Source organism: Suncus etruscus, chromosome 8 (assembly GCF_024139225.1).
Source record: "Suncus etruscus isolate mSunEtr1 chromosome 8, mSunEtr1.pri.cur, whole genome shotgun sequence".
In the NCBI taxonomy this organism is placed as follows: domain Eukaryota; kingdom Metazoa; phylum Chordata; class Mammalia; order Eulipotyphla; family Soricidae; genus Suncus; species Suncus etruscus.
This window is the reverse complement of record NC_064855.1, coordinates 2,197,108-2,214,424: the sequence shown is the minus strand read 5'-3', so window position 1 is coordinate 2,214,424 and position 17,317 is coordinate 2,197,108. Positions and strand designations below refer to the sequence as shown.

The following is a 17,317-nucleotide window of genomic DNA, read 5'->3' as shown; positions in this document are numbered from 1 at the left end:
AGCAGCCTGGCATTACAAATGGGAGGGGTAGGAGTTGTGATATCCTCTCACCCTTTTTAAAAGTCCACATTGTAGGCACTGTTATTATGACTATGAGGTCTCCCTCATAGTCTGGATCTATAATCCCTATGTAAATTGTAGTGCCCTTTATTATCAGGCTTCCCTTACCCAACAGCAAACCTATTGTGCCTGGTAGTATTGGCCCCTTTATGCCTAAGTGTAGTTTGTATGGACATTGGGATGGAATTGGGCAAGGAATATCTAGGGCAGCACTTCCAGTGGTGGCAGGATATAGCAAGTTTATGGACAGTTGAATGGCAAAAGGAGAGTTGGTGGGCAATTGGAAGAGAAAGTTGGAGGAGCAAAGTCTTGCCTGCAAGGTCCTGTGGATTCCAGCAGTGTGGACCCATCGAAAGCAGTTTGCATCTGACAGGTGATGCCTGGACAGTTAGGACCATTAATGAACTAATAATTTGACATCTTAGGAGATATGTTTTCTGGTTATATATGATTTTCCAGTGGGTTCAGACATTGTACCCATTTTACATTAAGGACCTGATAGTAATCTGGATCAAACCGTTTTTGGTTTCCTGGATTTTCAATAATATAGATTTGAACGAAATAATGAGTTATTCAATAATAATAGTGATGATAATTTAGAAGATTTATCTCCATTTTATGTTGAATAAATATAACAAAATGAAGCCTGATTCACAGGAAGTAGCACTCCTTCAATCCCTCTCAAGCACAATCCACTGCTTAGCCCAATAGAGACATATTTGGGGTTACTGCACCTCTGCCTCTGATGTTATCTCTGCTCATGCTGGTCTCTAGTGTCTTTCTGGCTATGTGAAGTATTGTTTGAGCAATTGTCCTTGGACATCTGTGCACTCTGGTAGATAACTCTGTCATTGGAGAAACTATATAGTATTATATTACTATAATAAACCACTGTCACTCTTACAAGACCTATTTCAAAACCCAGAAAGGCCTATTATCCAAAAATGCCTACTCCTGTACTCAAAGAATTGAATCAAGTGGAGAATTCTGCTAAACTGGCACCAGAACAAAGGAGAGGAACATTCCCAGTAGAGACTAATGCACAATCTTTGAATAAAGGAAATCCAAACACAATAATTACCATAAATGAAGATATCCAAGACACACCCACATCTCCTAGACATGAGATAATACACAATACCACAGATGATAAGCCTATAAATATCTTGTCAGAGTCAAAATCAGAACTAAATAATCTAGTCCCATTAAGATAAAAATGAGAGGCCTGTGACTGCTTCCTGATTCCCAGTGAGTGACGACCAAAGACCTCAGCAAAAACAGCTCTCAAGTGAATAGCCACAGGTATGCTTGTCTCTGTCCACAAGGATGGGGGTAATTTCTGCCTGTGTTTGGGCTAAATCGGACTCTGTTAAAGTGTCACCTGTAACTGCTTCCTCATTCTTAGTGAACAACAACCAAAGAGACCCCAGCAAAAAAGAGCGTAGCCACAGAGCAAAGCTCCAAGGTTGTGCACTTCTTATAGAACATGAACCTCATTGCAGCACATAGTAAGAATCACACTTCAAACATGGCAACAGGAAAACAGGGCAGGACAACAGCATGCATAGAGAATGAAGATGGCAGCTCTGATAACCCAAAAAATAAGAACCACCTAATTAACCTCTCAGATAAGGAGTTTAGAATAGAAATATGGAGGATGTTCATAGACCTCAAAGAAAGCATATTGATCTGAACAGACCACAAAGATAGAAATCAGAAAACTCCAAACTGAAATAATGGGACTAAAAAACTCAGTAGAAGAAATGAAAAACTCTATGGAATGTCTCTCCAATAGAGTGACAGCACCTGAGGACAGAATTAGTGAGCTGGAAGATGAGATGCATAACAACTCCATACAGAAGAAGAGTTGGAAAATAACCTTAAAGTAAATGATCATACAATGGAAAAAATACTCAAAGATTGTGAACAGATAAAAATAGAAGTGTTCAGTGCCAGAGTGGTGGCAAACTGGTAGGGCATTTGCCTTGCACGCACTGACCTAGGACAGACCGTGGTTCAATCCCCTGGCCTCCCACATGGTCCCCCAAGCCAGGAGCAATTTCTGAGCACATAGCCGGAAGTAACTCCTGAGAGTCACTGGGTGTGCCACAAAACAAAAACAAACAAACAAAAAATAGAAGTATTAGATAAATTCAACAGAAACAAGAAAAGAATCATTGGAGTCCCAGAAATCCAGGAAGAAAATCCCCAGGGAGAACCAACAGTCAAGGAGATTATTACAGAGAAACTCCGAGAGCTAAAGACTACATACAACCACACCTGCATGCCCGAAGGGTACCAGCTAAAAGAGACCCAAAGAAAAGCACTCCTAGACACATCCTAGTCACAATGACAAATCCCACAGATAGGGATACAATACTGAAAGCAGCAATATCAAAAGGGAAATTACATTCAAAGGAGCATCTTTAAGATTTATAGAAGACCTGCTACAAGAAACCCTAAGGCCAGAAGGCACTGGTAGGATATAGTGACAAAAATCAATGAAATGAATGCTTTGCCTAGAATACTGCACCCAACCAGACTTCTTTTCAGGTTTGAAGGAAGTGTACATGGCTTAATGGATAAACAACAGCTCAGAAACTTTACAAACTCAAAACCAGTCCTAATTTCTAAGTCACAGCAAGCTATACAAGTGGAAACCACTTACACAAGTATTCTGGGGGGTAAAGGAGGGAGATATGGTATGCATGCTGGGAACAGGGGTGGAGGGAGGACATCATTGGTGGTGAGAATGCCCCTGATTCATTGTCACTATGTACCTTAAAGATTACTGTGAGGGGCTAATATCCAAAATATACAGGGCACTGACAGGACTTTACAAAAAAAACATCTAGGACTTTGTTTCCTGTGCGGCTTGGGTGAGATTTTGTTTCCTTGAGCGGCCTGGGGGAGATTTTGTTTCCTGTGCGGCTTGGGTGAGATTTTGTTCCCTTGGGCGGCCTGGGGGAGACTTTGTTTCCTGTGTGGCTTGGGTGAGACTTTGTTTCCTTGTCATCAGGACCTGCTCCCCCCCCAGTGAGTCCCCCCCCCTGGAAAGGCAAGTTGGGCAACCCGAATAGTCAGGGGAGATAGGGCCAGCCATCTGGACTCTCAGGTGACCTAGAGCAGTCCAGCCCCTTGGGCCTTGGAGCGGACCAGGGACTCCCCAAGGGCGAGGGCAGAGCCTCAAGGGTTGGACTGAGGGAACTCCTTCAAGGGAGGGTTGGAGGGGGCGGAGCTCCATTGACTCCCAGAGAAAGGAGGGGGGATTGAGAGCTAGGCTCAACAGCGCCAGCAACCATTGTGGCCAGGAGTGGAACTGCACCGCTGACAGAAATATAGAGTAGAAAAGCTATAATACCCACTGCAGGAAGGCTGAACTCTAGGTAGCAAAGGGGAGGAGAAAGAGCTAGGTTCAACAAGCCCACCCAACAGCACCCTCTAGAAACACCTTCAGGAAGGGGACCAAAGCAGGCCGAAATTAGAAACCACAGCACTCCAAAACACACCATTAAATACAAAGAATTATGCGTAAATCAAGGAGATCCCTAATAACTGGAGACACCATGACAAACCCTATCAAGTTTCCAAGTCCACCAAAACGCACAGATCCATGGGAAGAAGACCTAAAAGCGGTCATGAGGAAGGAAATGCAAGAATTACTAAAAAAAATTAAAGAAACCCTAGCAACCGAGTATAAGAAATCCATGGATGAACGAATCAGCCAAATTAAAGAAGAAATGTCAAAGAACATGAGAGATTCCATACAAAAAGAAGTGAAGGACTTAAAAGACAAAGTAACAAGCCTTACGAGCAGAAACACAGAGTTGGAGAAGCACATCGAAGAACTCGAAGAAAAACAATCAAAAAAAGATCAAGAAACCAACAAAGAAATAAAAGGCAAAGCACTGGAAGGAAAAATCCAATATCTAATGAACAAAGACAAAAGAAACAATCTAAGAATTGTGGGTATACCAGAAGGGGAGGAAATAGGGAAGGGGGAAGAACAGGTAGTCAGGGAGATAATAACAGAGAACTTCCCCACACTCTGGAAAGACACTTCAGGACAAATCCAGGAAGTCAAGAGAGTCCCTAATAAAATAGACCCTAATAAACCCACACCAAGACACATAATAATCCAAATGGCAAAAAACAAAGAGAAAGAGGAACTCCTGAAAGCAATAAGGGAGAAAAAAAACCTCAAGTACAAAGGAAAGGACATAAGAATCAAACCGGATCTCCCATTTGAAATAATTCAAGCAAGAAGACAGTGGAATGACATATTTACACGACTGAATGAAAGAAATTTCCAACCCAGGGTCCAATACCCAGCAAAACTATCATTCATATGGGAGGGCAGACTAAAAACATTCTCAAACATGAACGAATTTGAACTATTTGTGCAACCTAAGCCGATCCTAAGCGACTTACTCAGAGATGAATTACACAATCCAAACCCCCAATTGTAACAACAACCACTCCACACAATACAACTGCACAACAGTCCTCTCTATCAATAATTTCCCTAAATGTGAACGGACTAAACTCTCCAATTAAAAGACACATAGTAGAGAACTGGGTTAGGAAAAATAAACCGGACTTCTGCTGTCTGCAAGAAACACACCTACAGTTACAGGATAAGCACAGGCTTAGAATAAAAGGATGGAAAGTAATTATTCAGGCCAATGGAAAACAAAAAAGAGCAGGGACAGCCATTCTTATATCAGACCAAATTGTATTCAACCTCAAGAAAGTAATCAGAGACAAAGAGGGACACTACTTACTGATCAGGGGAACATTAGATCAAGAAACACTAACCCTGGTCAATATCTATGCACCTAATGTAGAGTCAGCAAAATATGTGAGGCAACTACTGGCAAACCTGGAGAAACACATGAAGGGAAATGTGATAATAGTAGGGGACCTCAATACTCCACTATCACCACTGGACAGATCCACCAAACAGAAAAATAGCAAAGAAATAAGAGCTCTAAATGAAAAATTAGAAGATTTAGGGTTAATAGATTTATATAGAGCCCTCCATCCCCAGAAAGCAGAATATACATTCTTCTCAAACCCAAATGGAACCTTCTCCAGAATAGACCATGTATTAGGATACAAAGCCAACCTATATAAGACCACAAAGGTAAGGATCATAAGAAGTACCCTTTCAGATTACTATGCAACAGAGGTTAAAATTGATGTCAAGAAGAAGCAAAGCAGAAAAACTAGTAACTGGATATTAAACAACATGCTGCTCAACAACAGCTGGATCAAAGAACAACTCAAGGAAGAAATAAAAAGATTCCTTGAGACAAATGACAATGAAGAGACAACATGTCAAAATTTATGGGACACAGCAAAAGCAGTAATTAGGGGGAAACTAATAGCAATACAGGCCTATGTCAAGAAACAGGAAAATAACAAAACCAACAGTTTAAAAGATCACCTCAAAGAATTGGAACAGCAGCAACAGAGAAATCCAACCACAACCAGAAGGCAAGAAATAATAAAAACCAGAGCAGAAATAAACAACATCGAAACCAAGAAAACAATACAAAAAATCAATGAGACCAGGAGTTGGTTTTTCGAAAAAATAAACAAGATAGACAAACCATTGGCAAAACTCACCAAAAAAAGAGGGAAAACACCCAAATCAGTAGGATCACAAATGAAAGGGGAGAGATTACAACAGAACCCCAAGAAATACAACATATCATGAGATCATATTATGAACAACTATACTCAACTAGGCTAGATAACCCAGTAGAAATCAACAGATTCTTGGACAAACACCCTCTTCCAAGACTGGAAAAGGAAGATCTAGAAAGCCTAAACAGACCAATCACCTCAGAGGAAATTGAAGATGTAATTAAAAAACTCCCTAAGAACAAAAGCCCAGGCCCAGATGGATTTACAGGTGAATTCTATCAAACATTTCAAGAAGACTTACTACCACTTTTCCATAGGCTTTTCCAAACCATAGAAAAAACAGGAATCCTCCCAAACTCCTTTTATGAGGCTAATATCACACTCATTCCCAAAGAAGGCAAAGACACCACCAAAAAGGAAAACTACAGACCAATCTCACTAATGAACATAGATGCAAAGATACTTAACAAAATCTTAGCAAACCGAATCCAACACTTCATCAAAAAGATCATACATCACGACCAAGTGGGATTCATACCAGGAATGCAAGGTTGGTTCAACATACGCAAATCAATCAATTTGATACATCACATCAACAACATGAAAGACAAAAACCACATGATCATATCAATAGATGCAGAGAAGGCGTTTGACAAAATCCAACATCCTTTCATGTTAAAGACACTCAGCAAAATAGGGTTAGAAGAAACTTTCCTCAAGATAGTTACTGCTATATATGAAAAGCCTACAGCCAACATTATTCTTAATGGCGAGAAACTAGAAGCACTCCCACTAAGGTCAGGAACTAGACAAGGCTGTCCACTCTCTCCACTCTTATTAAATATAATCATAGAAGTTCTAGCAATAGCAATCCGACAGGAGAAGGGAATCAAAGGAATTCAAATAGGGAAAGAGGAACACAAGCTATCTCTATTTGCCGATGATATGATGATGTACATCAAAAACCCTAAAGAGTCCACAGTAAAATTCCTAGAAACAATCAACCAATACAGCAAAGTGGCTGGATACAAAGTCAATACACAAAAGACAGTAGCGTTTCTATATACAAAAAATGAAGTTGAGGAGAGAGAGATTAAAAATACAATTCCATTTAATATAGTATCAAAAAATATCAGGTATCTAGGAATCAACCTTACAAGAGAAGTGAAAGACCTATACCAGGGAAACTTTAAAACACTCCAGAAAGAAATTGAAGACGATCTAAAGAAATGGAAGAACATCCCATGCTCATGGATAGGTAGAATTAACATAATCAAAATGACTATCCTACCCAAACTCCTATATATATTTAATGCAATCCCTATCCAAATCCAGACACAATTTTTTTAAAGAATTAGAACAATCATTCACAAAATTCATCTGGAACCACAAAAGACCCAGGATAGCCAAACACATACTGAAAAACAAGAAGCTGGGTGGAATCTCTTTACCTAACTTGAAACTATACTATAAAGCCATAGTAATCAAAAAAGCATGGTACTGGAACAGAGACAGGACCTCAGACCAGTGGGTCAGGACAGAATTCCCAGACATAAACCCCCTGATATACAGCCAACTAATATTTGATAAAAGAGGCAAGAATCTGAAATGGAACAAAGAAAGCCTATTCAACAAATGGTGTTGGCACAACTGAAAAACCACATGTACGAAAGTGAAAATAAACCCATACCTCACTCCTTATACAAAAATCAACTCAAAATGGACCAAAGACCTTGAAATCCGACCCGAATCTATAAAGTTTATCGAGAATAAAATAGGGAGAACACTCGAAGACCTATATATCAAAAAGGTCCTCGAGAATGGAACACCAATGGCAAGAACCTTAGCAGCAAACATAAACAAATGGGACTACATCAAACTAAAAAGCTTCTGCATGGCGAAAGAAATCTTACTTAATGCAAGAAGACAGTTAACAGAATGGGAAAAAATCTTTTCACTAGACATATCAGATAAAGGGCTGATATCTAGAACTTACAAAGCACTCAGAAAACTGAGCCCCTCAAAACCAAATAAAGCCATAAAAATGGGGAGAAGAAATGAATAGACACTTCTCTGAGGAAGACAGAAGGATGGCTAACAAACACATGAAAACATGCTCACCTTCACTCATCATCAGAGAGATCCAAATCAAGACAACAATGAGATACCACCTTACACCAGTGAGGATGGCTCACATCAAAAATACTGAGAACAATCTTTGTTGGCGTGGATGCGGTATGAAGGGAACTCTCATCCACTGCTTGTGGGAATGCCCCCTAGTCCAACATCTATGGAGAACAGTCTGGAGAGTACTCAAAGAACTCAGAATTGACCTCCCTTTTGACCCAGCAATTGCACTCCTAGGTATATACCCCCAAGTTGGAAGAACATTCATTCCAAAATACGTGTGCACCCCACTATTTATCGCAGCACTCAGTATAATAGCCAAATCTTGGAACCAACCGCGATGTCCAACAACAGATGAATGGATCATTAAGATGTGGTATCTATACACAATGGAATATTACATGGCAGTCAGAAATGATACAATCACAGATTTCACAGCAACGTGGATACACTTAGATCATGTTATGTTAAACGAAGTAAGTCAGAAACAAAAGATAAACACAGAATGGTAGCACTATTCTGAAGCACATAGAACATACATCTCAATCACAACTAATACTTAACAATCAAATAACAGGGTCTAACAGGGTAGAAACTCCAATCACTGTAATAGTCAACATATACCTGGGAACAGTGCCCAAAACACATGAAAAAGGAACAACACAAACTCTCAACTACACATTATACCACAAAGAAACAGCAACACCAGAACAGCAGCATAGAGAGAACAGGTACGTAATTAACCTTCTACAATAATGGCCCATAATAATCCTGTAGAGATCGTATACAGGAACACAGGTAAAGAATACCATGGCAAACCACTGACTCCAATGGAAACATCCCATAAAACTACGTATTAATGCCTCTATCTTACTATATTTAAAATAACCTCTCAGCTTTTCTGTCCACAGGCGTTCTTGGATACAAAGGGCAGACAAGCTAAGATGGCAGCTCGGGATACCACACGAGATACCATACCCAGTTTGCACTACGAGATGGCCCCAAGAAAACTCTTTAACATACACTTTATCTCTAGGTTTACCTTCTTTTAGGGTTTCAAGCACATGACCAGTCAGACCACCGAAGCAGTAACAGCGACGTACAGACCCAAACTACATGCTCTATTCACTGAACACATTCAAGCAAACTAGCATTCCCTTGCTATTCTCTCCTCTCTTCTCACCACTTTCTTGGTTATTTTTTCTTTTCTATTCTTTTCTTCACTTTCTATCCTTTCTCTTCTCCCTTTCTTTCTAATGTATTTTTCTCTTTTCTCCCTCCCTACCCCTTCCATACACCTTACCCTTTCCCCCCTCTGGAAATCCAACTATCCCTCCATCCCTCAATCCCATCCAGACCTCCCTCTATATTAAAACACTTCACCCTCAGTCCTTAATCTATTAGGCAACAAGATCGACCTCCTACCCCAACGAACCAGTACCCAGCACCCAAGAGAAGGGACACCCAGTCAAACCCACACCTCGTCCCGGGCAAGAAAAGACAGCCAACTCCCCTGCGGACTCATGCTGCGAGGCCCTCCCTACCAACTCCCCCTAACGTGGACTGTTTCTTGAAACCGGACCTAGGTCCAAAAGTCTCCCCAATGCAAGAACTCTTCCAAGACCTCCCTGCCGCAAATTTTTACCAACCTGAAGAAGGTCAGGGGGTGTGATAGGAAGATGCCTGGGAACCCACACATCACAAGAAAAACCCAAAAGACAATGGGAAAAACTGTACTTTCAACATAGGCATAAGACCTGTAATACACCACCTCGTTACCTGCTCTCCCCCAAATGCAAAACCACGCAACTTGAACTAGCTAGTCCTGCCTACAGTTAGAGGGGGAGATAAGGGAGGCATCAAGACCAAACAGGTGCAAGACTACTAAGTAGTGGGTTGGATACAGAGGGAACCACATATTCTAGCCGCCCTGGGGGTGAGGGAAGAGGAAATGGGAGGTAGGACAAAAACAAAGGGGTAGGGAGGACAATTTGGTGATGGGAATTCCCCCTGATTTTATGTAAATATGTACCTAAAATGTTGTTGTCAACAATATGTAAGACACTATGATCAAAATAAAAATTATATTAAAAAAAACAAAAAACATCTAATCCCATCAAAAAAATGGGGAGAAGAAATGAACAGACACTTTGATAAAAAAATACTAATGGCCAAAAGGCACATGAAAAAATGCTCCTCATCACTGATCATCAGGGAAATGCAAATCAAAACAACGATGAGATACCATCTCACACCACAGAGATTGGCACACAACACAAAGAATGAGAACAATCAGTGCTGGCAGGGATGTAAAGAGAAGGAACTTTTATTCACTGCTGGTGGGAATGCTGTCTAGTCCAACCTCTATGGAAAGCTATATGGAGATTCCTCCAAAAACTTGAAGTTGAGCTCCCATTCGACCCAGTTATTCTACTCCTAGGGATATACCCTAGGAACACAAAAATACAGTACAAAAACCCCTTCCTCACACCTATATTTATTGCAGCACTATTCACAATAGCCAGGCTCTGGAAACAACCAAGATGCCCTTCAACAGACTATTGGCTAAAGAAACTATGGTACATATACACAATGGAATATTATGCAACCATCAGGAGAGATGAAGTCATGAAATTTTCCTATGCATGGATTTACATGGAGTCTATCATGCTGAGTGAAATAAGTCAGAGGGAGAGAGGTAGACACAGAATAGTCTTGCTCATCTATAGATTTTAAGAAAAATAAAAGTCATTTTTGCAACAATCCTTAGAGACAATAAGAGGAGGGCTGGAACTTTCAGCTCACTTTATGAAGCTCACTACAAAGAGTGGTGAGTACAGTTATAGAAATAACTAACTACATTGAGAACTACCATAATCATGTGAATGAATGAGGGAACTGGAAAGTCTGTCTAGAGTACAGGTGAGGGTGGGGTGGGATGGAGGGAGATTTGGGACATTGGTGGTAGGACTGTTGCACTGGTGAAGGGGGTGTTCTTTATCTAATCACAATCATATTTGTAATCAAGGTGTTTAAATAAAGAAAAAACAAGAAAAAATATTACTGTGAAAGATTTTTAATTCACTTCAGCCATAATAAAAATTAAAAGAAATATTGCTATTTATAACAACTTATATGGTTCTTGGAAAGGGCTCTTCAAGCTATGTGCAGGCCTTCTGGCATTGTGCTCACGGATCATGACATTCCATGGCATTTGGTAGACCATATATGATGCTAAGGACCCAACTTGGCCAGGCAATTGCAAAACAAGTGTTTTATATGAATCTTAAGGGTATTATGTGAAATGAAATTAGTTAGAAAGAAAAAGACAAATACTGAGTGATTTCACTCATATATGGTTCATACATAAGCATTTCAAACAAATGTAAAAAACCAGACTCAGTTACAAAGAACTTATTGGAAATAACCAGAGAGAAGAGAACTTTAGAAGAAGAATGAAAGTTGGTAAAATGTATGGTCATGCTTGAGGACTAGATTTTTAGCAGGGAGCATGATGTCATGTTTACAGATGTAGAATTATTAAGCTCAACACCTGGAACTTATATAATGTATCATTGTTTCCTCAATAAAATGTATTTCAAAAGTCAGTAATGATTACAAAAATAAACAGCCCTAAAAGAAAAGCTGAAAGGTCTACTTTAAAGAAAGAAAGACCAACAGATACACCAAACTTCTACACAAGATGACACTAAATCCCCTGACAATTATCTCTTAACGTCAATGAATTAAATGCACCTGTTGAGACACAGAGTAGCAAAATGGATCAAAAAGCTGAATCCAACGTTTTGCTGCCTACAAGAAACACATTCTGAATAAACAAAACAAGCATAGACTCAAATCAAAGGTTCTAGGGAAATTATTCAAGCAAACAACACCTTTAAAAGAGCTGGAGTGACCATATCAGTATCAGATGAAACAAACTTTAGACTCAGAAAAATTATAAGGGACAAAGATAGTCATTTTGTACTAATTAAAGGATATGTACAACAAGAAGAAATCACACTCCTAAACATATATGCACCCAATAAAGGACCAGTAAAATATTTAATACAACTGTTGACAAACCTGAAAGAAGATATCAACAGCAACAAAATAATAGTGGGAGATCTCAACACTGCCCTGACACCCCTTGATAGGTCAGCCAGGTTGAAACCCAACAAAAATATATTAGCTCTGAAAAGGAAAATGGAAGAAAGTATACAAATATACTAGAATATGTATCCACTTTTCTGGAGAGTACCCTATATATATTATATGTGTGTATACATAGTTCACATCTAGTTTCAGTGCCTTATGGTCAGTGAAGGTAGTTAGTACAACTTCTATCGTCTTGACTTTATAGAGATATGTTTCATGGGCCAGCATGTGGTCTATCCTGGAGAATGACCCATGTGCATTGGAGAAGAATGTCTATACAGTTTTCTGGGGAGTACCCTATATATACACACATATAACATATATATTAGTATATATTATATATAATATATATAGAGTACTGGCCCATAAAACATGCTGGCCCATGAAACATATCTCTATAAAGTCAAGAGGATAGAAGTTGTACAAACTACCTTCACTAATCATAAGGCACTGAAACTAGATGTGAACTACAAAGAAACACAGAAGAAAAACTTTAACAGCTGGAAACTAAACAGTTCACTATTGAACAGCCAGTGGGTCAGAGATGAAATCAAAAAGGAAATCAAAACATTCCTGGAGATGGTACCTGAGGTACCATCTCACATCACAGAGACTGGCACACATCACAAAGAACAAGAACAACCAGTTCTGGGGAGAAAGAAACTCTCATTCACTGCTGGTGGGAATACTGTCTAGTTCAGCCCTTATGGAAAACAATATGGAGATTCCTTAAAAAACTGGAAATTGATCTCCCATTTGATCCAGCTATACCACTCCTAGGGATATACCCTAGAAACTCAAGAACACAATACAAAAATCTCTTCCTCACACCTATATTCATTGCAGCACTATTTACAATAGCCAGACTGGGAACAACCAAGATGCCCTTTAACAGATAAATGTTTAAAGAAACTGTGGTACATATATACAATGGAATATTATGTAGCCGTCAGGAGAGATGAAGTCATGAAATTTTTCTACACATGAATGTACATGTAATCCATTATGCTGAATGAAATAGGTCAGAGGGAGAGAGAGACACAAAATAGTCTCAATCATTTATGGGTTTTAAGAAAAATAAAAGACTTTAAAGTAATTTGCAGAGATTAGGGCTGGAAGGACGGGCTCAAGATATGAAGCTCACCACAAAGAGTGGTGAGTGTAGTTAGAAAAATAACTAAGCTGAGAACTATCATAACAATGTCAGTGAGTGAGGGATGTAGAAAGCCTGTTTTGAATACAGGCGAGGGGGGGGAGATGGGGCATTGGTGATTTGATTGGAAAGTTGTTCTGGTGAAGGGGGGGTGTTCTTTTTTATGACTGAAATTCAACTACAATCATGTTTGTAATCATGATGTTTAAATATAGATATTGTTTTTTTTTTTAAAGAGAGGCCAACATAAATAGACTCCATGAACTACCTACCTACCAAGAAATAAAAATAAATTCCCTCAGTAGATTTTAGAAAGCCTGCATGGCATATGGGGCAAAATTACCATACTGCTCTGATTATCTGTCAGGCTGGAGCAAAAACACAATTAGGACCCCATAGGACTTTCAGACAGTGGCCTGTTTGCCTGAGCCCATCTGAATACCTTCAGTGGCAAATGTGGCTAAGTGATGAGGTGAAAGCTAAATTACTCAACTTGGGAAAATTAGGCAGGAAGTTATCTGGAATCAAAATCACCCTTGATATGTTGTTAGGAGGAGAATATCAAAAATAAAAAATCAAGCCACCATATACCTCATAATCCTAAATTATATTAGGAATATTGTCCTGTCTGAGTGGGGGAAAAGTAGATGCAGACTCTGAGTTTAAAGATAGCTTTACCAACAAGGTCTTCCAGGTTGTATCTGAGCCATTTGCCCAATTCATCAGCAAGCTAAGGCAGTACAGAAACAAGTTAAGAATAAGGAGGTCCAAGATCATTTAATAAACCAACTTACATTTGAAAATGCTAATGAGGAGTGTCAGATAATTTTACGACCAAAAAGGGAGAGAGAAGATGTAATTGGATACCTCAAAGCATGACAGAACATTGGTTCCATTTCCCACCAGGCTCGAGTAAATACCCTGGAGTCTTCTTCAGTGCAAAAACAAACTAGGAAACCATGATAGCAACAAAGAGAATTTAGAGCCCTACCCAACCATGTATTCCTGAGGCCACTACCTGAACCTTGTCCTAAATATGGTAGAGGCAATCATTGGGCAGGAGATTGCCAACCTGCTTATGTAAACATAGGACAGCCCCAGATCTCCCGAATGCTGGGATAGATGTTTTAATTGTGACAAGTTTGATTATTACAAGAGGGAATGCAGGGCCCTCCCTACTCCACCCTCTGGAGATGGCAACCAGATTTTGTGGGACCTGGGGTAGGCCCCTGCCCAGTTTCCTGGCATTTGCTGGAAATTAATAGGGCCATATCTTGTCCAATGTATACCTCAATTGCATCATAGGCAAGGTCTGGTTTGCCATCTTCAGAGGGTGGCAGTTGGAGGAGACAGTTGAAAAAGGAAAAGGTGATAGGCAGTGGAAGAGACAGTTGTAGGATAAAAGTCTTGCTGGCAAGGCTCCGTGAACTCCAGCAGCATAGGCCCATCTCTGGCAGTTCAGATCTGGCACTTTGGGTCTATGTCTCCTAGGAAGCTCTCGAGTCACAGGACACTAGGATGGAAGGCATCACATTCCTTTCCTCTGCTCATCTTACTATATATCAACTCTCAGGCCCCAAATGGGCATTCAAAAGACCCATAATGGTCACTCCATCTTGGGTGTATTTGTAAAGAGCCACATGTTTTAATGGGAGAGTTTTGAGACTAAGGGTGGAGCTGTGCTCTTCTGAAGTTCACATTGCCAAAAAAACAGCAAGAATTGGGAAGCAAGTGTAAACTAGAGTCAGTCAGTACTCCGTAGCCAGTGCCTGGTCCAGTTCCTGGTAGCAGTGCATGGGGAAATAAGATAAAATGGGTGCTAAGGGAGAAGAACTGAAAGTACTTCAACATTTTGTTGGTGATAGTGACATTTGAGAAATAATGACACTTCCAGACCTTAATTCCAAACATCCTTATTGTCATTAACTGATTGCTTTATTTACAGCTGCACAACTTTGTGAAAGGTATTTTCACAAATTTCAGGAGCCAAAATGTGGAGAACAACTTGTTATTGAAAAGCCTGGCTGAGATTTGAGGAAACATTCACCTGCTCTGTATTCCATATTTGCTGATAATGGATAATAAGGATCAGTGCAATCATTTAATACCAGTACCTCAAAAATCTGAAACAAAAGCAGCATCAAAAACAAAAATCAAAAACAAAGCTGAGATTGAGAAGAAAGAATTTCTGCTTGTATGCATTGATTGATTCTAGGCCACTGCTACACAGAAAATGAGAATGGGTACAGGGTGGGTACAGACAAGTGTCTGAGCTTGCATTGTCTATCAAAGTACAGGACAAGGGATAAGAAGCCTTTGGACAAAGCCCAACTCTTTCAGGTGCCTCACAGCCGGCAGAAATCCACCTCGTCATTCACCCTTACCCCTTTCCTGCTGATCTGTCACGCAAGAGAAGTCTCTTCAGAGCCCCCTTTACTTCCTTGTTCCTGAGCGTGTAGATCAGGGGGTTCAGAAGTGGGGTGACTATGTTATAGAAGAGGGTGAGGAACTTGCCCTGGTCCTTGGACGAGCTTTTTCCAGGTTGCATGTACATGTAGATGATGTTTCCATAGAAAAGCGAGACCACTGTGAGGTGGGAGCCACAGGTGTTAAAGACTTTCTTCAAGCCTGATCCTGATCGAATTTGCAACACGGCCCTCAAAATACAGCCATAGGAGATGAGGATGAACATCAGGGGTAACAGCACAATGATCACTGCCAGGACAAAGGCAACACCTTCAACAACTGCTGTGTTGACACATGCTATGCGGATGAGAGCTGGCATCTCGCACAGAAAGTGGTCCACAGTCCAGTGCCCACAGCGGGGAAGGTTCAGGGTAGATGGTGACATGGCCAAGGAGTTGGCCGCCCCTAACCCCCAGGCCACTAACACCAAGCCCAGACAGAGCCGTGGGTTCATGATCACCATGTAGTGCAGGGGCTTGCACACTGCCACAAAGCGGTCATAGGCCATGACTGCCAGCAGCAGGCACTCCACACCACCCAAGCCCAGGAAGAGGAAGAGCTGGATGGCACAGCCTATGTAGCTGATGGTCTTGTCATGTCCGTGGAGATTATAGAGCAGCTGCGGGATGGAGCTGGTGGTGAAGCTGAGATCCAGGAAGGACAGGTGGGTGAGGAAGAAGTACATGGGCGTCTGGAGATGTGGGTCCAGCCTGGACACCAGGATAATGGTGCTATTGCCCATAAGAGTCAGAAGATAAGCAACCAAGATGACCACAAAAAGGATCCTTTCCAGATGAGGACGGCCAGAAAACCCCAAAAGGATAAAACGTTCCTTGGTGCTGTCATTGGTTCCATCCATCCCTGCACCTGATAATGAGTTTTAGCACTGGTCATGTCACAGGTGATATCACTTGCAGTGGACAGGTGGTTATTTGTATCTTTCCTGTTTGTCCTCAATCACTCAGAGAGAGAGGCAAGGATGCTCATTCTCTTATTCTCAATGCAGAAATTACATGTCACAAACAGTGATAATGTATGAACTGGATCAGTCAAATCGGATCAATCAAACCAATTTAAGTATGTATGTACTCACACCTCATTTCCTCCTACATATCATTATATTCAATGAAAATGAAACAAAACATTTTATATTGTGATTCTATGCTTTTTGTTCTCAGAAATAGAATAAGTTTATTCTTTAAAACAGAAAATTTAAGGACCAGAGCAATACAGATTCAATTAGTAGCATCTCACATGGTTCATAAGCATCACCAGGAATAATTCTTGAGTCAGGAGTAACCCCTGTGCACCACTGAGCCACCACTGTGGCTCAACAAAACAAAAGTATCCACAATGCAGTGCAAACTCTTTTAGACTTACCTCTAGAAAATGAGATGCAGTTTATAGGATATTTTCACTTGATTGCTTCAGAATTAAGTAATAATCAATATTCAAGACTTTGCATGTACTAAAATACATATACATTAATGTATGCCATATAAAATATTTATTATATTTCCATAGCAAATTTTCTATTCTGAGACTCTTTGTATATCTTCTTCACCTTATTCCATCTTAAACTTTTGCATAATCATCATGATGAACACTGTAGAAAAAGAAATAAGGTGCTGGGGAGTTAAATGATGACAAATATATAAAGTTAGGAGGGAAAGCATTTTGGTAATTTTGCAATTGCATAGT

General features: G+C 40.2%; 1 protein-coding gene across 1 annotated transcript; it reads right to left on the bottom strand.

The window, feature by feature from the left end:
* Positions 1-15,530: 15,530 nt before the first annotated feature.
* Positions 15,531-16,475, bottom strand: LOC126015519 (olfactory receptor 2W3-like). Its single transcript, XM_049778057.1, has one exon. It carries the CDS (start codon positions 16,473-16,475, stop codon positions 15,531-15,533), a length of 945 nt encoding a protein of 314 aa, XP_049634014.1.
* Positions 16,476-17,317: the final 842 nt, after the last annotated feature.

Excerpts from the sequence above, each read along its gene's own strand:
- LOC126015519 (XM_049778057.1), bottom strand. The coding sequence starts at position 16,475 with ATGGATGGAACCAATGACAGCACCAAGGAACGTTTTATCCTTTTGGGG.